This window comes from Pholcus phalangioides, unplaced genomic scaffold, assembly GCF_987345545.1.
Source record: "Pholcus phalangioides strain wild (caught in Gottingen) unplaced genomic scaffold, Ppha-v1.0 ptg000013l_1, whole genome shotgun sequence".
NCBI classification, from domain to species: domain Eukaryota; kingdom Metazoa; phylum Arthropoda; class Arachnida; order Araneae; family Pholcidae; genus Pholcus; species Pholcus phalangioides.
This window is the reverse complement of record NW_028301606.1, coordinates 23,334,985-23,360,470: the sequence shown is the minus strand read 5'-3', so window position 1 is coordinate 23,360,470 and position 25,486 is coordinate 23,334,985. Positions and strand designations below refer to the sequence as shown.

Below are 25,486 nucleotides of genomic sequence, written 5' to 3'. Positions count from 1 at the left end.
TTTGTAGTCTAGTGGGCTCACCCAGAAAGCTCGAGAACGTGGGTTTGATTCCTAGCAAGAGCACAGGTGAATTTTTCCTTCCTAACTTCATCTCGCATCAGCCAACCGTTGAAACCTTCGTATAGATAGCGGAAAGTGATATAATCCTCGGAAAATACAGTGTGTGTGGCTCAAAACAAAAAAATCTAAATTTTTCTTTGATTTCCCGTCCTTTAACTTCCAATTTGAAAGTTGTTGCATTGTCTCTCCTGATGCCAACAGAAAAATTGCATGTTTCTCAGTGCAATATTCGCTAAGATATTTGAATTCGAAAACTGGAGAAAAGTTATGAAAAGACAGCAAAAACTAATCGACAACGCTCCTTCCCCAAATTTATGCTGTCCTTTCCACCTTTCCTTCGAATTTTGAATTCAAATATCTCGGCGAACATTGTACTTGTCAACTTAGATTTTTTTTGTTGGTCTCAGGAGATACGGTGCAGTCACTTTATAATTAGAAGTTTTAAAAATTTATATTTTTTTATTTTGTTACACACTGTGTTTTCACTCTCAAAACTGGTACAGGGTAATTTTTGAACGCCTTTTGAGCATTTTTTCAAACTGAAATCATCTCTACCACGGATGGTTGAGAAGACAATGGCCGTACTAACTCTTAAAGGACACCCTGTATGCAACTACACTACCACACAATTTGCATACTCTCTTCAAAGCCTTAAGACCAACTTAGAGATAGAATTTTAAGAAATTTTTTTGGGAGTCTCAACAGTATAAAATAAAACTATTGACAGAATTTTATGTTTATAGCTTCGTAGTGAGAAGGGGGGAATTGGGGATCCGGTCCCTTCGAAATGAGAGAAAATGATTGAAATAAGGTAAAACATGGCCAAATATATTATTTGACCACCTTGTCCCCCCCCCCCCCCGCATGGAATTTCTAGATACGGGCCTGACCTTCAGTGGTTGCGGCTCGGCGATGAATCAGTGAATTAAGCTGTCAAGACATGTAATTTTATACATATGAATAAAAATATTTCTCTACTATTACATTGCTTTCGAAAACCTTGAAAATTTTAAATTAAGATCTTCATGAAACGGTCTAACTTTGTGCAATATCATTTGACATTTTAAGTCTATTTGAAACTTGAGCGAGAAAGAATTTCGAAAAATTCTCAAAGAAAATAATAAGGAACAGCAGTGTTTGTGGAGGATAGAAAAATCGATAAATGCCAGAAAAAGGCAACCCTGAATCCTTTGCTTTTCGCCAAGTTGGAAAAGTAAATGAATTTCCAAATTATTGATCTCCATTGATCATGGTATGCGCCACAAACCACTTGCAGCGACAAACGGAAATCCCGACAGAAATCGCGAAGTGCGGCTTATACGGCGAAATTAAAGTTAGAAAATTTATTTGATAGCAATTCATCATTCTCATCGTCACCCCAAGGCCCCTTGCCGCAAGAAATTCAAATCCCGACAGAAATCGCGAAGTGCGGCTTATACGGCGAAATTAAAATTTGAAAAATTTATTTCATCGCAATTTATCATTCTCATCGTCACCCCAAGGCCCCTTGCCGCAAGAAATTCAAATCCCGACAGAAATCGCGAAGTGCGGCTTATACGGCGAAATTAAAATTTGAAAAATTTATTTCATCGCAATTTATCATTCTCATCGTCACCCCAACGCCCCTTGCCGCAAGAAATTCAAATCCCGACAGAAATCGCGAAGTGCGGCTTATACGGCGAAATTAAAATTTGAAAAATTTATTTCATCGCAATTTATCATTCTCATCGTCACCCCAACGCCCCTTGCCGTAAGAAATTCAAATCCCGACAGAAATCGCGAAGTGCGGCTTATACGGCGAAATTAAAATTTGAAAAATTTATTTCATCGCAATTTATCATTCTCATCGTCACCCCAACGCCCCTTGCCGCAAGAAATTCAAATCCCGACAGAAATCGCGAAGTGCGGCTTATACGGCGAAATTAAAATTTGAAAAATTTATTTGATCGCAATTTATCATTCTCATCGTCACCCCAACGCCCCTTGCCACAAGAAATTCAAATCCCGACAGAAATCGCGAAGTGCGGCTTATACGGCGAAATTAAAATTTGAAAAATTTATTTCATCGCAATTTATCATTCTCATCGTCACCCCAACGCCCCTTGCCGCAAGAAATTCAAATCCCGACAGAAATCGCGAAGTGCGGCTTATACGGCGAAATTAAAATTTAAAAAATTTATTTGATCGCAATTTATCATTCTCATCGGCGCCCCAACGCCCCTTGCCGTAAGAAATTCAAATCCCGACAGAAATCGCGAAGTGCGGCGATTATACGGCGAAATTGAATTTTTAAATTCGACCGTGTCGGGATTTTGACCGTGTCGGGAATTTGACCCTGTCGGGATTTCGACTTTTCGGGATTTTGACCTGTCGGGATTTCGACCCTGTCGGGATTCTGACCGTGTCGGGATTTTGACTTGTCGGGATTTCGACCCTGTCGGGATTTTGACCTGTCGGGATTTCGTCTGTCGGGATTGTGACTTGTCGGGATTTCGTCTGTCGGGATTATGACCCACACCCCGAAAATAAGTATAAGAATACGGATTCAATGGCAAAGAAACAGCATAAAAGGAATATTTCCCATACAATGTCATTTTCCCGTTTTGTTTTAGGCATCATGAATGGTGGGTAGATTTTCAATGTTCCTATTTATTTTATACTGCAGTTACCGTATTTTCGATGGTTTCAAACCCTGTTTCCAATTATGAATCAGTTTTGAAATGTCAGCAAGCTAAACGGGATCTTTATAGTTTTTTTTCTCCCTTCAACGAGAAAGACAGGATAATAAAGGGTAACATCTACAGATAGAGAATGCCTATGCAGACAGATATATTCGACTTGGTATGTCATTCCAACCTTCAACACGCCACTGATGAACTCTTTCCCCTCCACACCCCCCCCCTTTTCCTTTGTCATGGAACCCACCAATAGCAGCACTTGTATCTAGTTAGAGCTACAACTTAAAAAGCGCACAAGAAAGTCAGTTCTGGTGTTTCTCTACCATCGCCGGTGCTCTCGTGGTTGGTAGAGGTCCAAAGAATTCTCCTCCCGATTTTCGCTAGCTTAGTGCACACCAGGCCGTACACACGCACGCGCACCCTGAGTGCTTTCGCTCAAAAGCAATAGTTCCATCGGTTCTGACCTAGATCTCCGCAATACTACGCAGAATTCCTTGATCAAACAGAAGAAAAGGCGGATGACAAAGATAGAATTGGCCTGGGGCAATTCACAAGGACAATGAGTCTGCCTTTGCCAAGCATTGTGGCTGGGCTGGAGGGCTCCTCGCTGCTCATCACTGTTGCTTGCTTTCTTGTGTAGTCACACAAGGTTTGTAGAACAAATATAGAGCTGGCTTGAAAATACTGAAAACACAAATTGCATATGCTGCTAACACAATGTTAAAGGGGGAAAGAATAAAAAGAGTGAAAGGAAGAGAGAGAGCTAATAAGCTTCCTTGGCCTTCTGCTGCTTTCAGCAAATGGTGCTTTAAAAAAAACTTGAGAAAGGGATATATATAAAAACACACCAAGATTAACTGTAGAAAAACTCAATTCCCATGAAACATTAAGTTTAAAAAAAAAAAAACTTCAATTTCTCTATATCTTACTTCACACACATGTCTACTTTTTGTAAGATTTTTAATTCATACAAAAAGTTGAATAAGCCTTATTTTTTTCCCTTGCACTATATAGTGGCAATACTTGAATAAAAAAAAGAGGCTAAAATTCATAATAGTAGACACAATTATTGTGACTGCAACCAGTACTTAGAATAACAGTCTTGTGCAGACAGCAGCTAGACGGTGTTAAAGTGATAAGATATAATGTTGGAAGGTTGTCACAGGTATCTGAAGCCGAGAAGACTGCATGCTATTCAATAGCTGCTAGAAAGGGTTTGGCCAAATACCTATAGAGTAAACATACTATCATGTTGATACCAAATGTGCTCAATTGAGTTCATGTCTGAAAATCTGTAGATCTGGGAAGTACCCGAGAGTTTTGGTCATTTTCATACAATCATTTTCAGACATTTTTCTCCATATGATATGTTTGCTATTCTGGATGATCAATGTAATGGCGATCCCACTCGCCATTAGATAGACATTGTGATTTCATGTGGCCATCACCAGCTTGTATTCTTCCAGTAAATCAAGAAAACTTTGATTTAGCTGCATAATTGTTTTTAAATATACAGACAGAATATTTTACATTTTTATGCAGATGAAGAATTATCGCAACATGCACAAACATTTCTGGAAAAGTACTATGGCATTTACATGTTTCAAAGTTCTGTTTTGAAGCTTGCAGCAATTGCAGTGGCGTCAGTGCAGGGGTGCTGTGGGTGGCGAGCACCCACAGTAATTTGTAGCACAGGTCTGAGCACTCTCAGCATTGATTCAGGAATAAAAATTTCCTACATAAAGCTCAAGATTAGCACTTTCGAAGCCCTTGAGCAATTTTGCTAATGCAATGTTAATGTGCATATGTCTCCCTAAAAATTTCAGCAACAAGCATTAAAAGCTATTTAGCAATACCAGGGCTGAACAAATCTATTGTCTGACATGCCCGGAGTACGGGTAGTTCTTCTCTGCACCCCACTTGATCAATTCTATGTCCTTCTGTAGGCATAGTCTCCAAAACTGTATAGCATACAGGCCAGGATGAACTAAGCCCTGAAAAAGTGGATCACTTTAGGGGAACGCAAAGAAAATTTTTTAAGAATGAAACCCCCAGAAATCTATTTGCTTTTTTTTTATACCATTGCTAAAAAATGTTCAGAAAACCTGAGTCGCTCCTCAGAACAGACAGAAGGAATCATAGGGCTTAAGTGCACATATGCATAAAAAAATTATAAACAACTAGCAAGATTAATTACAGCAGAAGAGGGAATAGGAGATAAAATTTAAAGTTTCAGTTTTTACTGCACTAGTTTTGAAAGAAAGCCTGAATAGTTTACTGATGTATAAAAAAAGAATTAGATTACATTGTATTATTATTTCAAAAATGATTCTATCACCATTCTGAATGTGGGAGAATGAGATCAGTGTGTGAATATTGACTTTTTTATGAAGTCAAACAAAAAAAAAACCCAAATAAATTTCAGAATTGCTTTCAGGAATGCAAGAATTACGGAAGTTAAAATTTTCACCCCTTCAGTGAACCTAAGTTACCGTAGTCTGAGATAGCCCATGGTGTTTTATTAAGATGTAATAACAATTATGTAGAATGTACACATTAATTAATAATGCATACTATTTCAAATGTATTTAATTTTTTCCTGAAATCCAAACCATGAAGAATTTGTAACAGGGGTTATATTCACTTGTTTACCTTCCTCAAAAACAAGAAAATGATTACTGGATAGCTTAACATTCTGAAACGTTTTAACGGTAATTTCTATCTGCAGCTTACTCCAGCATCATTTGACTACTACTACTACTACACCTCATTGGTACATGCAGGAATGTGCATTTATGTGTTGTGAACCGAAAGTGCGGTTTGTTTTTGTGTAATGCTTGTTATGTGTAGTGCTGGCATCAATTTTTCTAACTATGAGTGAAGTGTAATTATTGAATAATTGTACTGTTATAAGCCTGATGATCTTTGTGGAGAGACTTTTTTGGATTGGCACATGACATAACAGTTCGCAAAGTATGGATACTCTCATAAACTCCCTCCATGAAAGCCTGCTTTCCCTTGTGAACACTGTTGTAATAATAAAATTTGTGATATAGCTGGCATCTTTTATAGATATATATTTTCTATGTATGTATGCATGTAATAATTGCTTAAGTTTTTCATGATACATAAAAAATACATTTTCTGTATTGCCTTGAGTAACTATTTAGGCAAGTAAGTTTATTAAGTTAAATAAGTAATATAAAAACAATATAAAATATTTCAGAAATCTCTTTGTTCAATAGATACAGATATTTGGAAAATAACATCAATCATTCCACAAAAAATTTGATAAGACAATACAAAATCTTACACAAAAACATTTATATATTTCACTGTCACACTTGCAACTATAATACTGATGAAATAATAAAGTTGTGCAGCAATGAAAGTTATAAAAAAAAGTTCAGAGAAATAATCAAATGTTAATAATGAAAAATGCTGCTAGCATTTCTAAAATATAATACCCGGCGCTGCACCAGGTTTTCTTCAATTACAGGGAGGATTGAAAGAAAAAACATTATAAAGAAATAAACTCTGCCACAAAATAGTGGCAGCATTAAAGAAGTGATAAACCATTGTAAAAGCATATGCATATCTGAAATTCTGAAATGCATTGTTAGGAAACCACAGCAACCAAAGTAAACATTCTACAAGTGATTGTTGAGGCCCGGGAACCATTGTTACTCAGCCGTTTTTTGCCCATTTTAGGCATTTGCCCTGCTCTGAAGAACTTTTAAAGTAGCCTATCATTCAAGTCGAGTGAAAAATTGAAGATTTGCATAGAAGACACACACATACAGAAAATCAATTTTATATATATAGATTTCCTAAAGTAAACTCTGGATATATAATTTAAATATAACTAAATTCAAATGAAACTATTTCGTTTTAATCCACAAAACATATTCAATAATGGTTGAAATTTACATCCGTAAAAAATAGAAAAATAAGAATGTGTAGTAGTAGTAGTTACCTCAAGAATGTTAAAGGATTGCTTGCCATCCTTCAGTGTGACACGAAGAAAATGGGGTCTGTGGAGAACTACAAATTTTTCTGTCAAATCCTATAATTATAAGGAAATTTTTTTTTCTAATAATGATTTACATGCACAAAATTTTCAATCCATATAGTGAAGGAAAAACATTTTGATTTCTACTCAAGCTATAAGCAATAATATTAATTACTTCATTAAGCCACTAATCATTTCTTATTCAATTACTTTTTGTAACTAACACATTTTATTATTATGATTTAAGAACCTTATTATATCAACTTAATGTGAATAATGATTTACCTTAATTCACAAAATAAAGTCATACAAATACAAGGGCCACAACAGGCAAATTGCCTAATGAGATGGCTGATTATAATGATCTTTACATGTGAGGGGAAAAACTCTAAATCTAACCAAAAAAAGAATAGAATAATGGAATTTGTCTCAATTTTTATGAGTAAAACATGTTTGTGATACAGATTTACTTATATTAGTTATTGATGAAATAAATGTCTATTCATTCCCATTTCTCTATAACAGCGTTTCTCAACCTTTTTGAACTCAAGGACCTTTAGAATCAGTATCATTAGTATTTGTTGCATATAATTGAATGATTTTCATTTCATTAGCATTAAATTTTGCCTGCAGACCACCTATCCCTACTTCACAGACCATTATGTTGAGAAACACTGCTCTATAACCTCTTATATGAAGAATAGAACAAACAAAATACTCTGAACTACTTACAACATAAAAAACACGGGCCATAGAAATGTTGACTTTATTTTCAAAAGGTTTTACTGCTGTCAAAAGTTGCTTTAAGCTTTGAGGAACAATCTGAACACTACTAAAGAAAATGAAAAATAAAAGTTCATGTGAATCTGCTATACCCATTAATTATATCTATAAGAAATACTCGAGAACTTCTCTCATCCAAAATAAAGGGAGAAGAAATTCCTATTAAATAATAAACATTTACGTATATACCTAAAATTATATCTTGTATTAAAAGCTAAAGAGCTAAATGTTGTGAAATTTTGCTTATTGTTGTTGCTATAAAATTTTAACATCAGCTCAAACAATTACTTGCACAATTTCTTAGGCCACTAACTTTTCATAAACAATCTCAACCATACAAAAATGCACATGAAGAAACCTATTTTTGTTGTTTTAAATATGGGAATGCCAGTGATGTCACTGATGAAATCATCATCAACCATTTTCAATCCACTGCTGGATGAAGGTCTCTTCTAAATTTTTCCATTTTATTGTGTTTCATGTATTTGCCATCCAGTTGACTCCAGCCACTTTTTCAATCTCGTTGATCCATTTTGCATGAGGACGCCGTCTTGGATGTTTAACACCATGGGGTACCAATCCAGAATACTTGTAGTCCATCTGTTGTCCTGCCTTCTTGCAATATGTTCAGCCCATTTCCATTTTAAATGTTTAATTCTTTTCATGATATCATATACACCTTTGTGTGGCTTCTTATCCAAGTGATTTGTTTTCTATCTCTCCTGGCAATGCCTAACATACATCTTTCCATGCTCCTTTGTGTTGTCTGTAGCCTTTGTATTGTCTTGCTTGTGAGTGTCCATGTTTCAGATACGTAAGTTAGTGCTGGCAGCACACACACTGGTTAAACACTTTTCTTTTCAGGCATAATGGCATGTGGCTCTTCAGAATCATGGTTTTTGCCAAAAGTGCTCCATCCGATCCTGATTCTTCTGTTTATTTCATTAATGATTCCATTGTCCATGGTAATTACTTGTCCCAGGTATACATAGCTTTCCACTTCTTTTATTTCTGTGTTGTTGAGCAGGATCTTCTTCAAAGCAAAGGAGTTGAACATAGCTTTAGTGTTTTGTAGACTAATTTTCAATCACACCTGAATACTTGTCTTCTAGTTCATCTGGATTACTACTGATAACAAAAATGTCATCAGCAAAAGGCAAATAGTTGAGAAATTCTACACTGATTAAATATAGGATACCAAATACCCAAAATTTTGGTAAAAAAGATATGCAAGCAGTTCAATTCACACACCCTGCCGTATACTTTTACTTATTAAGGACCTAGGTTCAAGAAACCAGAGAGATGATACTCACAAATAGAGTGGCATCACAGTGGAGTACCACCCATCTCGTTGGACTATGAAATCGTTATAATGTGTTTTTTTTTATTGTGGAAACAACACCAATATAACTAATATCGTGAGTATTTTTCAAAAAAGAGGCTAGTACACTTTTGTTTTTCAGACGGCAGGAAAGACATCAACTTTAAGAGAACCCGGTTTGCCAAGAAAGTTCTTTCCAGTAGATACGTTACATGGAAATGCATAATGCAATACCTAGTGTTGTGATTAACAACTGCAAGGGGTTAGAATGAAAACTTGAATACTTTCCCTATGAGAAATTGTTTATTTTCATAACATAATCACTTCAAAACCGATGATTCTTTTGTAATTATCCTGTATAATAGCTTTTAAATGAAAGATATTTTCATACTAAAGAATTTTATTTCACACCACATATTCAAGCAAAGAAACAAATAGAAGAACACTTACTTTTTTGTACGTTTTATTGCTAATATATGGCTGATTCTTAGGAAAACTGGAACGGGGAAAAACACAAATAAGGACAGAAGTCAAATAATAAATTATCACTATAGATACAATTAAAGAAGGTAAAACACAAACAAATTCACTTGAAACATTTTAATTTAACTTAGAATTATGTAAAATAATTAACATAATTACTCTAACATTCTATATTAAAATCCAGAGTGGTGGCCACGTTTTTTTTTCTATATACAGTCAAACCTAATTAAGGAGCCACTCCTGGAAAAGCAAAAATATGATCTCGTAAGCAGAGTGACCCAATAAATGGAGTAGGCCATGGCATTGCTAATCCCCCTCCCTCCCCCTATTGATGAAGTCATGCACATAAAACAAACTGATCCTTAGTCAAAAGAGTTCTACCTTGGAAATTTATAGATTCAAGTTAATTACATTAATTTACAATTATTCACCTTAATTTTTCCTTCCATCACATGATAGTGAAATTTTGCAAAATCCTAAGATCAATTCATTTTGACCGCATTAGATTCCCTATTTCAAGGAGCCAATAATTAAAATAATAGTTCAAAAACAATCAGAATTTATTGAAAGGAATGAAAAAGAAGAAAATGAAGGGAGTTTAGAAAGAGTTCCAAGACTTCATAGAAAAACTCAAATTGCCTTTAACAATTAAATGCTAATCATGCCCTCCCCCCACCCCGAAAAATCAAATTGCCCCACATTGGGAATCACCGCTATAGAGTTTATCGTGTACATTGTATGAAGAGTTGCTAATTTCCATAAAAGTTTATAAAACATATTTTTATAAAAGTGACCCCTTAAGTATAGTGTGAACATACATTATCAGAATATCAGAAGTTCAATAATCTAAGAATCCCATCGAAGACAATCAGATTTGCAAAAAAAATGACCCGGTAAGCGGAGTGATGCATTATCTGGGTGACCCACTAATGAGGTTTGACTGTACTTGGAGCACATACACTTAAAGAAGTGACAAACCATTGTTATGGGGTAAACATGAGGAACCACATTGTTTGGAAACCAAAGCAAACATTTAGAAAGTTGTTGCTGAAGCAGAGAAACCGTTGTTGTGTCAGTTTTTTTTTTTTTGATGATTTTAGACAATTTTCAAGCTAACTTTTAAAGTGGTCTATATCAGTGTTCTTTAACGGCTGAATGGCAAAACAATTTACGCAACCTATGTAGCTGCTACATAATTTCAGATTTAAAAATTAAATACTGTCTACAAAAGGATTTTTGTCGTCAGCAAGCCTGCAAATTATTTTTCCTGCTTATTTATTTTTGGCAATCAGCAAACTATACCTCCTAGTTACTTATCTTTTTGGCAATCTATAAATTAGTTTCCTACTTATTTATTTTTTGGTGGTTCGCAAATTACTCCTCCTAATTATTTATCTTTTGCCAGTCCACAAATTATATTTTTGGCGGTGCAAAAACTATTTCCCCCCCCCCTTCTCCCAATGTGCTCCATAAATATTCCTTCATATTTTTTGAGGGTCCTCAAATTATTTTTCCTATTTATTTCTTGATGGTCTGCAAATTATTACTCTCATTTCTGCAGGTCTGCCAATTTTTGTAATAGCATTTAGTGGTCCATAGGTGTAAAAAGATTGAAGAACACTGGTCTGTATTCAGTGTCGGCCCTGCTTTGGGATACATTAGAACCCTAATTATCTAATCTTTGTTTATCTGGAACCCTTAATACACATTCAATTATCCAGAAATTTTGATTTACGGACCCAAAAAGATGTCAAAAGTTAAAAACCCAAAGTTGTCAAACCCAATGTCAAAAATTACATTTATATTGGAAATGCACACACACCAACAAATGGAAAATCAATTTTATGTATACAGATATATTTAATAAATAAAATGCACAATTAAAATTATTTTATCAAATATGCACACTAAAATAATGAAAAATTAAATATGCATTTACAAGATTTAAGCTTTTTCTGGGAATTAAATACTGATAATGCAAGTAAAATTTATGTTGAGAAAAAAAAACCTACCCCAGCCAGCCAAAAACGAATCATATCCAGCATTATGTAGAAATGAGTTTGATTCTGTGGAATATAAAAAAAAAGGTTAAAAATCTTGCATTTCATACATTGGATCTTTATGTGTAATGGATATACAGTTCAAGCCCCAAAATCTATTTATTTAAGTAATTACTACTTTACAGCATACCAACTCCGGTCATATTGCCATATACAGCAATTTCCAACCGATGAAGTTGGGTGGGTGGGAAATGAAGGTGCCATCTATCAGTAGTCGTCAGGGCTTGGTAGGTAAAGAACTTCTTTTCTATGTTCTCCCCAAGATCAAACCCATGAATCCTGATGGAAACCTTCATGGTGCCACTTGGGCTTAAGTAATTACAGGGAGGATATTATTTTTAATATTATAATCATTAATAGCAACATGAATTTTTTAAATGCAAAATAGTGTTTAGGTTAATATTTAGCTTTCAAATTTTTTCTGTCTCTTCCGTTTTTTTTAAATTTATACCGTCACAAAACAAATTTATTTCTTTTATAATGGTATTACTATGAATATTACTCGCAGGATAAAAAATTCTTGTTACATGGTAAAATCCCTTTTCTGGAAATAGTCAAGGGAAAAGATAATTCATCGGTAAAAAGAGGGGTAACAGGCGGTAAGACAGTTACAAAAGAAAAATAATTCTTATTGAAGTCTTTAAAATAGGTCTTCATTTTGAAGTAAACTCAATTTTAAATATCAAAAGGTAAAGTAGAGGTTGTGTGTGAAACTGGGGCATACTAACACACATACATAATTTACTTCACAATGGAGCATAAAAAAAATTACAAAATGTATTTTAAATCTTTTTGAAAAAATTGATGAATGAGAATTGATTGGTTTTAAACTGTTTTATTGAGAAAAGTCCTTCTGGCTTCAAAACATTATTTTTCATTATTAGTGAGAATCTCTTTTATTTTTTCAAATGCAGTATATTTGTGTCTTTTAAATGATGAATATAATTGACTCCCAACACGTTTTCCACTAATATTGCATCAGTTTTTCAACAAAAGTTTAATCATTATCTTTACATATTTGGTCAAACCTAGTTGATATCTAAATAAGATGATTGGTTCTAGAATATAGATGATTATATACATAAAAATATATGATACATTGAAGTAAAAACCAAACTTAGTTCTTTGTTTATTAAGTCAAACCCAGCTATAACAAACTTCAAGGGATTGAACATTTGGGTTTGCATTGCAAAAGTACTGAACTTATCCTTTTTATATGTTTAAATGCCAAGATATTGAAGATTTTAAATAAGGGGAAAATGAAAAACTCATGGAAAATTAAAAGTTTTTCCAATTTGAAGACATCTGTAAAGTTTGTTGAATTTTATTTTCATATTTTTTTGAGATTTACTGTAACCATATAAAATAACATTTTATGTATAGAGAATTTGAAAGGACCAAAAACATCAATCATAGTTTGTTATATCCGGAGCTATTAGATTGGGTTTCCTATAGCTAGTTTGACTCTGAAGTTCAATTCTTTTAATGATAATCATAATTTTAGTTTCTAAAACTAGACCACATTTACCATAACTTCCACAGTTTAGGAGCTCAACGAATGGACAAAACAGAGCAGATAAATTGTCTGAAGGTCTGAAAAATTAAAACAGATCAGTGAACATTCGCTGTTATGAGAGAATATAATTGTGAATTCATAAAATGTATACAGTTTGATATTACACATAACTTTTACAAACATTGGAACAAAAATGTGCTAAGTAATAACTATATGTAATGTATGTAAATAATCTCTATGGTATTTAATCAGAAAAAATGTATGGTAACAAAATTGAACTGAATTAAAATGATTGCTAAAAACTGCTCGTGAATTTAGACAAAAAAAATTGGTCACCACCAATAATTTTTTTTCGATGTAAAACTAAAGTTTTACAAGATATTTCCAAAATTTGAGCTAAATAGCTTTACCAAGTGCTTTATCAAGAGAAAATTCAAGGGAAGTTATCTGTATTTGTACATATATATCATACAGTGATACCTCGGCTAACAATTGCCCTGGCTTAGGCTGGGATTACACTATAATCTTTTAGAAAACTTGTGAGAAAGCTTAAAACCAATAAGCGAATCAGTTACATTCAAGCGAATGCAATAGGCTTATTGGTTTTTTTCAAGTTTTGTAAAAGATCTTTTATCAAATTTTTATAGCGTAATTCAAGCCTTGTGAATGTTTCAGATAACGAAGATTTTTTTGTGGCTTTTCAGCCTTGGCTAATAGAGATTAACTCATGCAATGAACATTTGTGTTGGTATGGATGTTCCCACTAACATAACACAGCCACATTCTGAGCAGAATGTTTACAATAATCATCATCAGAATTACTGTTGCTCGAGTTTAATTAATTCATGCCTGACTCTGAACAGATTTTCTCAGATATACCTCTATTTTTTTCAGAAAGTCTTCATGAACCATTTCATTTCAAATGAAAGATTAAGAGCTGAGAGATAATGTATTAATAAAAGGAGCACAGACCTGAATGTTTAATGCACATATGCTTTCAGTGCAAGACTCATATCATCAAACTGAACAGTATGAACATTCTAAGGGCTTATCTCTGTCATCTGCATGCATAAGAGAAAGGAAATGAGCTGAACACATCACATAAGAGGACACCTACAAAACGGAGTGGGTTGCGCACATAGTGTAAACTAAAAAATCTACAGCATCTCTGCTTGCTTTAAATTCTTTTTCAGCCAACTAAGAAACTATTCATTTCAGCCTTCAATTAGTTGTTTCTTTTCTTATAATGTTTATCTTCAAATTTTGAGAAGTACCTAGAACATATTAAATGATTCTTCATAGAAATCTATTTTTAGCTAACTAGCTATCTAGTTTTAGCTAACAAGTGTGCATTCCAGAACAAATTCTTTTCATTTGCCAAAGTATCATCACTACATATGCACAAAATGAAAATTTTAACTAAAATATCATATAATCAATACATATACAGTGAAACATGTATAACGATGCTGTCTATGACGATAAACCTGCCTATAACTATATTTTCTTTGGTTCTGGTGAAATTCCTATTCAATAGGAAATAGCACAAATGCTCAAACTGTCTACAATGATAATCTGTCTAAGCAATATTTTTCCTAGATCACCTAGAAATCATTATAGCAGGCAGGAGGGGGCTTAAGTGATGGTGAAACAGGCGCAGGCTGTAAAGGGCAGCAGCGTAGACCTATGTTAGACTCAAAATAATTTTAAAATTTCCAATAGTAAACATTTGTATGACATAGTGCTTTTGAGCCATACATCAACAACAGAGATGGTAAGAAAACTTGAGAAAACATACTGGGACCGTACTACCAGAAACAAGAATGTACTCTATCAAGGAGGGCAGCTCAAGACAAAATCTCTACCCATGGAGGACCAATTTAGACACTTTCTGCCTACCCACTCCCTCACAATTTTTCCCAACAATTCCTGATTTTTTTTTAAGTGAATATTCTTTAGCTACATAAGAGTGAAATTTTGTGAGGGAAAGAAAATTCAAAGAAAAAGAAAGAAAATCAATGAAAGTGGAACGCTTTCTTTTTCCTCAAAACCAGTTCTGTAGAATGACTGATTGTGTGATGAAGTTCCAAGGGGGATGTCAATAGAGATTTGGCCCTGTAAGAAAATGATGTTAGAAGGAGGGGGTTGGTTTGCTCCCTTTGTGTCAGACAAAGACAGTTCATTACCTTTCCCTACCCCTATGATGCTGCTAGAATCATAGAATGCCCCCTTTAGCATGATGGGTGATGCACACAGTTTGGAAGAAAAGAAAATTGAGTTAGGGTGGAGTGGGAAGGAGTGTGTGTTCCCACACTATTTCCGCAGACTAAGGGTTAAACAACTTAGAAGTTTCACTTCTATGGTGTGAGATTCTCATGCATATTTTCTTTTAAAATTGTTTTCGCCTTCTCATCTCGGATTTAGCACCCCTCTTCAGAGAGGATAGAAATAATTGTTTTCAATTTTTTAGGTCAATGAAACTTTTTTCACTCACTCATTCACCTTGGATTTGGCATCCCTCCTGAGTGACGCCCCATAAGGCCACGCTGCCCACAACTGCCTTGTACACAAGGGGCAAGTATGCTTTTTTGGCGCCCTCACCTAGTGCTTTATCCAGAACGGGTCAAATAAAGACAAAAAAGGGTTTGGCTTCTCATTTGTTCTGTCCCTGGAGAACCAGAAACAACTTTGAAATTAATTTCTTAATAAAAAATCACCCTCACTAACCAATAAGTATTGTTTTGAGGATTAAATTATTTGGTACAATTGGGCTGGAAAAATATTCTGAACCAAAAAGTGGGAAAGCTGCTTTAAGACTATGACAGCTTTTTTAAAAAGCAGGCTGTATGGTTATGTAAATTTTGCTCAGTGATCGGCTTTGTTCTACATGAAAATAAAAAAAATCTGGTTTATCTTGAGGTCCTCTGGGCTGGAGCTCTGTCAATCTCCAACCAGAGTCATCTTTAGACCCTGAGGCAGCACATGAAGCTTTGCACCCAGGTGGCAGCTAAGCTTGAGCTACCCCTGATAGACAGGTTTTACTGTTTATGGTAAAACTTGTCATTTGAAGGTATTTAAAAAAGAAAAACTAGGGTTATTCTACAGAATAAAATATTAATAAAGTAAATCAAGATTACTTTCGAAGCATAGCAAACAGCTCATACAGTGCACTCTTTCGGTTGATTCTACCAACATTATAAAACTATAAAAATGAGAAACAATACCAATAAATAAAGTTCTTGAACCAGTATGCATTAAAAACTTGAATAAAAAAGTTTTATTAATTTATTTGGGAGTGAGACTATATCAAAAATCTTTATGTATTCAAAAGCTGAACATTATCAACAATAATTTAACAATACATCAAATATAATATAATTATAAGATATTGAGAATGTGATTTTGTTAGTCTTTCACAATAACTAGATTCAAAGGACAAATGTATTGGCTAATTTACCTTTCGCACATTCAACCACATATGCTTTGTGTCATATATAGATGGAAATATCTCTAATAAACTTTTCTTGAATTCAGAAAATGAATCTGTGAAAAGTATGAGAACTTATTTCTTATCAATATTACTCCCACACTTTATCATAAAACATGATTCCAAAATTTTGTTCAGCAACATTTTAAATATTTTCATGCACACACATATGCTTTAATTTACCATAACAAATAAAAGATATATATGCATTCAAGTCCCTCTTACAACACAGTCTACTTTATTCTTTTATTTTTATAACTGAAAATTACAATAAATTGAATTTTTTTTTCCATACTTCCCTGTTTAGACCTACATTTCTTTGGTTAAACACACATTGGAATAAAACATCAATGATTATTTGTTACATCTCTGTTAATTTTAATTTAAAATGCTGCGGGTAAATTTCTTTCTGTATAATAAAGAGAGGCATAAAAATTTTACTAATTCACATATTTTTTCATTGGGCCTATGAATTAAATTTTTATAACCCTGAACCAATTATTTTGTGTGCTGCTGTTTGTTACAGCTCATGTGTGTAATCATAATTTTCTTATATCATTATCCAAGTTGCATAGATGTGGCCTCTTCTTTTTCAAGTTATTTCAGGTCAAAGAACAGGTGAAGTATGCTCCCATAGGAATGAAAAATCAGTACTTTTTTCATGTTTTTAGTACTTTAATAAGAAAGCAATTTGTCTGCTTCAAAAGAAGGACGATGAAGGAAATTTATGATAATAATTTTGAATAAATAATATAAATAAAAATCAGGTGTAAAATAGAATTAGAGTAAAACTAAAAACTATTTTTACCTGGAAGATACTTGTAGAAGCTACGGTAAATCAAAAAAAGATCCATGAGCAAATTGTGCCCAATAATAACCTGTAAAAGAAAAAATGTGTTGCACAACATAACGTCATAGTAAAAGATCTTAAAATGTAATCTGCAAAAATGAGTAGCTCAAGCATAAGCATTAGAACTCGTTAGAATGTTTTTTTAAATTAATTATTTTCAATTAATGCATGTATTCAATTAATGTGATCAAATATTCAAGATTGAAAGGTTCCAGATTACTATTATCATGAAATTTAATTAATTATAACTTGAAACAGTTACCCAAATACCAAAAACAAAATTCACAAAACTAAAAAAAAATTCTTAAATCGCATTAAAAAAATTAAAATATTTATGGATTGAAAATAAAAATGTTGATGGATTGAAAATAAAAATGTTGATGGATTGAAAATAAAAATGTTTAAATTGAGAAAATAAAACCTAAATTAGATGTGATTATGTTGAAAATACCATATTCGGCTTGATTTCGACTGTATCCTATCAAATTAATGATACTTAATTGTTTACTTCAAAGTAATAAAAAAAAAATTATGAATTTATTTTCACTGACGCAAAATTAAACATGCATTTTTTAATACAATTCTGACACATTGATAAGCTAACCTTCTTTGACTCCTTTAGTGTTTTAAACACACGACTGAAACCAATATAAAAATCCAAGAGACTGAAACAGAAAAAAAAAAGGTTACAAATTAATGCAGAATTGAAAAAAAAAATCATAACATTTAAAAAGATAAACATTTTTTAAAGATAATGCAACCTTTCTTCTTCTTCTTTGCGGAATTCCATCAAAAGCCTCTCTCTGGTTTCCAAAGAAACTTTCTTGATTATGAGCTAGCAAAGAAAAAAATTCAATTTTTCAACTGCCAGTAATTATCAAAGGAAAAAACAAATAAAATTTCTGAATTCAGCTTTAAATAAAATTTCTTTTCACATAATAACAAATGAATGTATCATCTGTAATCTCCTATTACAATGCACACACACACACAGATCCATAAATCCTCAATACGAGCTTATTACTGGAACAGCATCTCAAAAGAAAGAAAACCTTTGTAAAGGAGCTCATCTTCTGCCATGAATGAAGAATACTAATATTATTATATTTATCGTCATCTCAATATGTACAGAAGTTAATCCATGCAAATAAATTATTTTTTGGTGATTGCTCGAAGAGCTGCATAGAAAAATGAAAGATGCACAGCATATAGAACACTAATATCTCAAAATCATCTAGTGCACATTCATTGCTTAACACTGAGATCACTACTCTAATTATTGAAAACATTATTTGGCAAACCAATTGTTTTAAAGTTTCGATGGAGGGTTTCTCCCTCTTAAGAGTATAAACAAAAAAATCAAAAAATATTTTTAATTTTTCAATAAAAAATTATTGAAGAAAATTTATAATTTTTTGAAGCAAAATAAATCAATAATGTTATCAATGGGTGAAAAGCAAAAATTACATAAACAACAAAGCTTATTTTTAAATTTATTCAACTATAAACTTAAATATTTTATAAAATTATTTATACATATGGATTTCACTTGCAACTTCCTTTAAATTTCATAAAAAAATTATTTTAATGCCACATATATTGTATACTTAATTTTTTATGTTTCTTTAAAACTAATTTTTCGAATCTTCAGACTTCAGGAATATGAATCACAATTTATTTTCACATTTTTACTACAGTCTGCCTATTCCTCCCCCCCCCCCATCATTTTTATATCTACAGTGGCAACATCATTTCTAAGCTATGGCAAATGAATTACCTGCCTTATTATCTTGTACATATGTCCATGCAGAAGGGAATTTTAGCCTGATAGCATATGATTGAAAATACTGGTGACCAACTGAAAAATTGTGAACATAGAAAAATGAATTAAATATCCAAATTTTTGAATGACAGATAAATATACAAATATGATTCTTTCAAAATCAATGTTGTTTTAGAACGATTTGTTTCCCTCACATTATCAGTGAACATGAATGCTGTTTATGCACAACTAAATTATTACCTGTCTCTAACGGAAAAGTCATTTCATCATTTATTTCAGCCTTATTCAGCCACTCCGATATTTCATCACTCCTTCGTGTGTTTTCACCAACATTTCTGCAAAGCATTGAAATAAGATCCATAACTGGGATTTTTAGAGATTATCTACTTAAGTTACCAAGAATAAATAAAGTGCATGTGACAACTATATTTTCTCTTGGTTTGACTATTTTACAAGCCAATTATTATCATTAAAAATGATCAAAATGATACTTTATACATGTATCAGATTAAAATAACAGCTGCAAATATTGCATTGATACTGTCTTCTGAAAACTTCACAGCTTCTAAAAAGTACTTTTGCAATTAATGCGTTGAACTTAAAAACAACAAACAAATCTTAAGCATATAATCAATAAGCACAAAAATATAAACATGGAAAAATATGTATTTAATTGCTAAATACCCTATTATGAGAAAGTATAAAATCAATGGAATGATGGAAAAAAACAATTCTCAGATTCAAATTTATGATCTGAGGAAATTTTATTTTTCAAAAATTTTAATAATTGGTTGACAATTTTTTACTTTTTATCCAATTAAAAAAGTTTTGAAATCTGAGAAAAAAATTCAAAATTATTCAAGTAACTAGTATTTTATTTTTACAAACCTTAAATGTGGTAGATAAAAGGTTCCATCTGCTAATTCTTTTTTCACTTGTGAAATCTCTACCTCATTTAAATAAGGTAAACCTTCATTAATAAACTGAAAGTAAAAAGAAAGAGTAATAATTAAATTCATAAAAGTAAGCATACATTTCGCTATATATCAATAATATTGAATAATAAATCCATACCAAAAATATAATTGGAAAAAGGAAAAAACAATAACCACGGCATAAATTTTTACACCCAAGTAAAAAGGAATAAACATGTAAATAGAAATATTCTAAAAAATATCAAGATAGACAGTAATATTTAAGACGTACTACATATTATTTTCAAGGTTTATACATTATTGGCACAATATAAATAAATGGTAGCATGTTTCACCTTGTATGAATTTTCAGAAATTTCCTGGACTAGTTTTACTGTAAAGTGACCGTTAAAAATTGACAGTTGCATATGTTATGTTACATGATGCTGGGTTTCCAATTTTAACTCCATGTGTCTACAGGGTTCAGGATCATTTGGTGCATTTAGAGTTATTTTAGATAATTTTACAAGAAAAATTGACTTTCTATAATTTTATTACATGGGGACTTCCTAAAGGAAAAAAAATGAATTTGGAAAAAGTTTAACTGCATTGAGAGAAATTTTAAATAAAAATTACATATTAGAAGATGTTATATAGGGACTTACTTTGTTAAAATCAAAGTCATAGGCATTCAAGAAGTCAAGGCTTGAGGCCTGCAAAATTCAAAACAAATCCAAAAGACATAATTTTCATATCAATAACACAAATGTAAGTAATTTTTCAGTAACATTTGCATGATAATCAATAAGAAATATTACAAAAAAAAAAACAAAAAAAACTGTGTGAATCAGCAATTTATCAAATCAAAATCAGCATTATATGAATAAGCAAGAAATATTGCTGAAATTTACTTGAAAACTCTCAGCTGGTATTATTAATACTCCACACAAAACCAAACTTACCTGAAAAGAAAAACGTCTATCCACAGATCCGCACTGATGGGGTCGAAGAAAGAATACAAATGCTTCTGCCGAGAATCTAGGAATATAAAAAATGATCATTTTTGACTATTTGAAATTTTGATTTCTCTTAATAAACATTTTTTTTTTGTTTCTACATCCCTAAATTTGAGTGACAAGTTCAAATCTTAAATATTATAATTGCATTTTAGTCAAAACCACTTCAATAATTTCACACAGGATCTACGTGTTTATGCTAATACTACTGATACAAACACTCATACATGTAGACCATACAGGTACAAATACACATCTGTCAGGGCTTGACAAATCGAAAAAAAAAATTAGGCACAGGCCAAAATGTTCCAGGAATACTTTGTTCTGAGACAAAGGGCCAAGTTAATTTTTTTCAGAGCTTTGGTGACCTTTTGCCATGTTGATAGAAACCCACAAATTCTGAAAATTTTGCTTTATCCTCAGACTCTAGTCACCATACATAGAGAATTTTAGGCCCCAATGCTAATTTTTTAATTGATACACAAACCTGCGATTTATCAAGCCCAGCAGTAGCTGAATAAATGTGTGCTAATAAATGCCAGGAGCTTGGGAAATGAGAAAGATTTTTTAGAAACTAAGATAGTTGTGGAGGGCCAGGATCTTATAGCCATTATAGAATCTTGGGCAAACAATGGGGATGAATCTTCTTACACATCTCAGGATACTATACTTTTTTGAGAAATAGATCTGATAGGAAAGGGGGGGGGGGGGTGGAGTGTTGATATTCGTGAAATCATGTTTGAAGGCTAGAGAGTGTAGCGTGCAGAGAAGTGATATTGAAACTATATGGGTTGAGCTGGAGAACAAAAGACGTCATAAACTTATAGTTCGGGTTTGTTACAATCCACCGAATAGGGATCAAAACTAAATTGCCAAATTGCATGATGAAATTTTTTATATGTGTAAGCGTAAGAGGGTTCTCATACCAAGGGATTTCAATTACCCAGGTATTGATTGGAAGAACCTTTCATCTAGAGATCAGTATGAAAGAGACTTTCTTAAGTTGGTGCTCGAAAATTTTTGCATCAGTATATATCAGAAGCCACTAGGGATACTGCTATTTTAGATTTAGTTCTTACTAGTTCAGAGGATCTTCTTGAACATGTTTCGGCGGGGGAAGAGTTTTCTTCCAGTGATCAATGTACAGTCAGATTTCACTGTAATTTTTTCTTGGGTAAGGTTGATAACAAAAGACTGGTTCCTTGTTTTCGAAGAACTAACTTTGATGTTTTGAGAGGAAGGTTAGTGGAAGTTTTCAAAGACCGGTTGGAATCAGTAGAGGTGGTAAATCAGTGGGAAGAATTTAGTACGAAGCTGTCCTCTGTTTTGCACGACGTCATACCCTTTGTTCGAAAAAAAGCGTATTTGTACAAGCAAAGCACCAGGACCAGATGATATCTACCCCAGGGAATGTGCTAATGAATTGTTGGGGCCAGTTGCACAAATATACAGGAGTAGTGTTGCTGAGGGTATCGTCCCAAGAGATTGGAAACTTGCTAATGTTGTTCCGATATTTAAGAAGGGTAGTAGAGAAGCAGTGTCAAATTATCGTCCAGTGAGTTTGACGAGCTCCATCTCAAAAATTTTGGAAATTATCATCAAAAGGCAGTTTGTGAAGTAAATAGACGAGAATAATGTATTGTCGGATAATCAGCATGGGTTCAGGAAGGGAAAGTCATGTGTAACTAACCTCCTTTGCTTCTGTGATCACGTGACTAAGGCTTTGGGTAAGAGCAAAAATGTAGATGTTGTTTACCTTCATTTCCAGAAGGCATTCGATCGGGTCCAACATGGTAAGCTCTTGAAGCGTTTACACGAGATTGGAATTGGAGGCAACTTGCTGAATTGGATAGAATCGTGGTTAAGAGATAGGTCACAATGAGTTATGGTGAACGGGGAATTCTCTGGTTGGACAGGCATCACAAGTGGAGTGACTCAAGGAAGTGTCCTTGACCCCATACTTTTTTCACTTTTTATCGATAAACTCGATCAGGGTATCGATGGGATTACTATCAAATTCGCAGATGATGTGGAGCTGATGGGGGTAATCGGGAATGAAAGCGATAGGGAGTTGCTCCAGACCAACTTAAACAGGATTGCAGCATGGGCAAATGAATGGAGCATGACGTTTAGCATTGTTAAGTGCATGGTCGCTCATTTTGGTTCGAACAACCCACGGTTCTCTTACGAGTTGAATGGTGTCACTATCCCGGATGCAACTAGGGTCACCGATTTGGGAATTCTCATTGACGAACGACTTGGGTATTCTGAACATTGTTCAGCGGTGGTCAAAAAAGCGAATAGAATGCTTGGTCTCATTTTCAAAAAGGTCTCTTCGCGTTCTCCTAAAGTCATTCTTCCGCTTTTTCGAGGCTTAGTTCATCCTGGACTGGAGTATGCTGTAAGGTTTTGGAGACCATACCTACAGAGGGACATAGACTTGGTTGAAGGGGTGCAGAGAAGATCTACGCGTGTCCTTATTGGCACACAGGGCTTGAGTTATGAAGAGAGACTTCATTTTTTGAATATGTTTACATTGGATGAACGCAGGTGTCGAGGAGGTATGATCGAAGTGTTCAAAATTTTCAATGGGATGGACCATGAACTTTTAGTACACTGTCAATCGACTGCTTTTACAAGGGGACACCAGTATCGATTGGTGAGGGACAATGCAAGGTTATGGTGTCGCAGGGAATTTTTCTCTTATAGGTTGTTAATAAATGGAATAGCTTACCCCCGAAGGTAGTAAATTGCAACACAATTGACACGTTTAAAAAGAAATACAATAAACATGTTGGGGTAAATTGAGAAGCTATCCATACTTAGATTAAGACAACCATAAGTATTCTTTATGTGCATTGATATGACACCAATATTTTTATGGGCATCTTTTTCTCAGCCACCTCGTTGGGCATTTGGCCTGTCGTGGCGTTGTATTTGTATATTTGTATTTGAATAATTAATAAATAACTATGTATATATATTTTAAGAAAAATATAACTCACACATTTTCATTTTTTTTCTTTGTGAAAATAGTTAAACCTGTAAAAAGAAAGAAGAAAAACCTTAATGGAAGGAGGAGGGGGGGGGGGGACAGCCACTACACCACATACAGCAGACTTGTTTTTTTTAATGCAAGAATCACATCAAATTTATTGTTACTATCATTATACAAGTACAAAAATAGAAGAAAAATGTATAAAAAAAATGTACTAAGGAGTCAAGTAAAAAAATGACCCATTCTAGTAAATCTAGTAAAAATATTAGTATGTAAAACAAAATATTGAATGGATAACACTGAATACATAGTACTGGATATATATATTAAAAAAATATGGCAACAGAGGAGTAAAATATAAAAACAGTTTTACGTGTTGCATCAATATATGTATGTGTATATATAAATAGAATAGAATCCCTTTTAACAAATACTGTTACAGCAGAAATCTCGTTTTAATGAAAATTTTTCTAAACCTCTATTTACTTAAGAACAATGCATAATCCCAGAATTCCTTTGTAACAAAGTCTCGTTTTAACGAAGTGATTTTTCCTGTCTCTTGGAGTTCTTTATAATGGGATTGGACTGCATATATATGTATATATATATATATATACATATATATATATTAAATTTTAGAATTAAAAAAAAACAACTAGATGCATCATGTAAAAAAATATTGTTTTTATCACTTTTACATTTATATGACATTTATGTTCTGCTTTGATGCTGATAGGCCTTGAACCTGAATTTCAGGTTTTTTAACCTATCAGCAACAGCATTTCTTCTTTAGGTTATAAAATCTAAACCGTAGTTAAAACTAATGTGTATGTTATCAGCAAGGTCTCAAAATTACTTTATATAGCAGTGTTGTAAATATGCATAAAGTGCATTATTGAGATTGCCCGGGACAAAATAAACTTATGCAGCATGCAATAAAACTTAATATAGCATGAATATAGTTTTTGATTGATATCAAATGAGGAATTTTCAAAATTTATTAGAATTGTATACATACAGTATATATAGAGCATACATACATTTCTTCTTAATTTCACTTACTCCATTGGTATTATTTGAGTGTATGCTAATGGTTTACATTCGAAGTTGTTAGCATTTATACAATAAATTAAAAAACAACTAATATTCTTGAATTCCAATTGTACTAGATCAACATGCTTTTACAGAATTTCAATGGGTAGAGATTTAATGCCAAAATAGTATGGGTTTCTGCTTTGGCCTATAAAAATTATCGTTTATCACTGACATCTACCAAATGATTCAAACTAACAGAAAAGAGTAAACATTTAATATTTTGAGCATAATTTTTTTTAAATAATGCATAATTTTACTATTAGGATAGTTATATTTGTTGTCAGCAGGTGGTGCTTTTCAGCTGTAGTGTCAACAGCATTATCACTCCATTATTAATGTAATCATTGCGACACTGAATTTTTCATTATTATAAAAATTCCCATGACTTTCTGTGAAAAATAAGTCACTTATTGGCTTTATTTTTCCAGGT

General features: G+C 33.0%; 1 protein-coding gene across 1 annotated transcript in view; it reads right to left on the bottom strand.

Annotated features, from left to right (window-relative positions):
* Window positions 1–25,486, bottom strand: part of LOC149078804 (poly(A)-specific ribonuclease PNLDC1-like) — a 60,695-nt gene that overhangs the window by 29,160 nt on the left and 6,049 nt on the right. The window contains exons 4-19 of the mRNA XM_089240926.1: window positions 23,969–24,005; window positions 20,910–20,985; window positions 20,613–20,660; window positions 19,922–20,016; window positions 19,274–19,368; window positions 19,032–19,108; window positions 18,012–18,085; window positions 17,855–17,915; window positions 17,209–17,278; window positions 16,371–16,456; window positions 16,051–16,115; window positions 12,926–12,990; window positions 11,350–11,403; window positions 9,305–9,350; window positions 7,483–7,582; window positions 6,715–6,804 (exon numbers count right to left, since the gene is read on the bottom strand). Coding sequence (XP_089097052.1) covers window positions 6,715–6,804; window positions 7,483–7,582; window positions 9,305–9,350; window positions 11,350–11,403; window positions 12,926–12,990; window positions 16,051–16,115; window positions 16,371–16,456; window positions 17,209–17,278; window positions 17,855–17,915; window positions 18,012–18,085; window positions 19,032–19,108; window positions 19,274–19,368; window positions 19,922–20,016; window positions 20,613–20,660; window positions 20,910–20,985; window positions 23,969–24,005 — 1,139 coding nt within the window. The remainder of the gene's footprint in view (window positions 1–6,714; window positions 6,805–7,482; window positions 7,583–9,304; window positions 9,351–11,349; window positions 11,404–12,925; window positions 12,991–16,050; window positions 16,116–16,370; window positions 16,457–17,208; window positions 17,279–17,854; window positions 17,916–18,011; window positions 18,086–19,031; window positions 19,109–19,273; window positions 19,369–19,921; window positions 20,017–20,612; window positions 20,661–20,909; window positions 20,986–23,968; window positions 24,006–25,486) is intronic.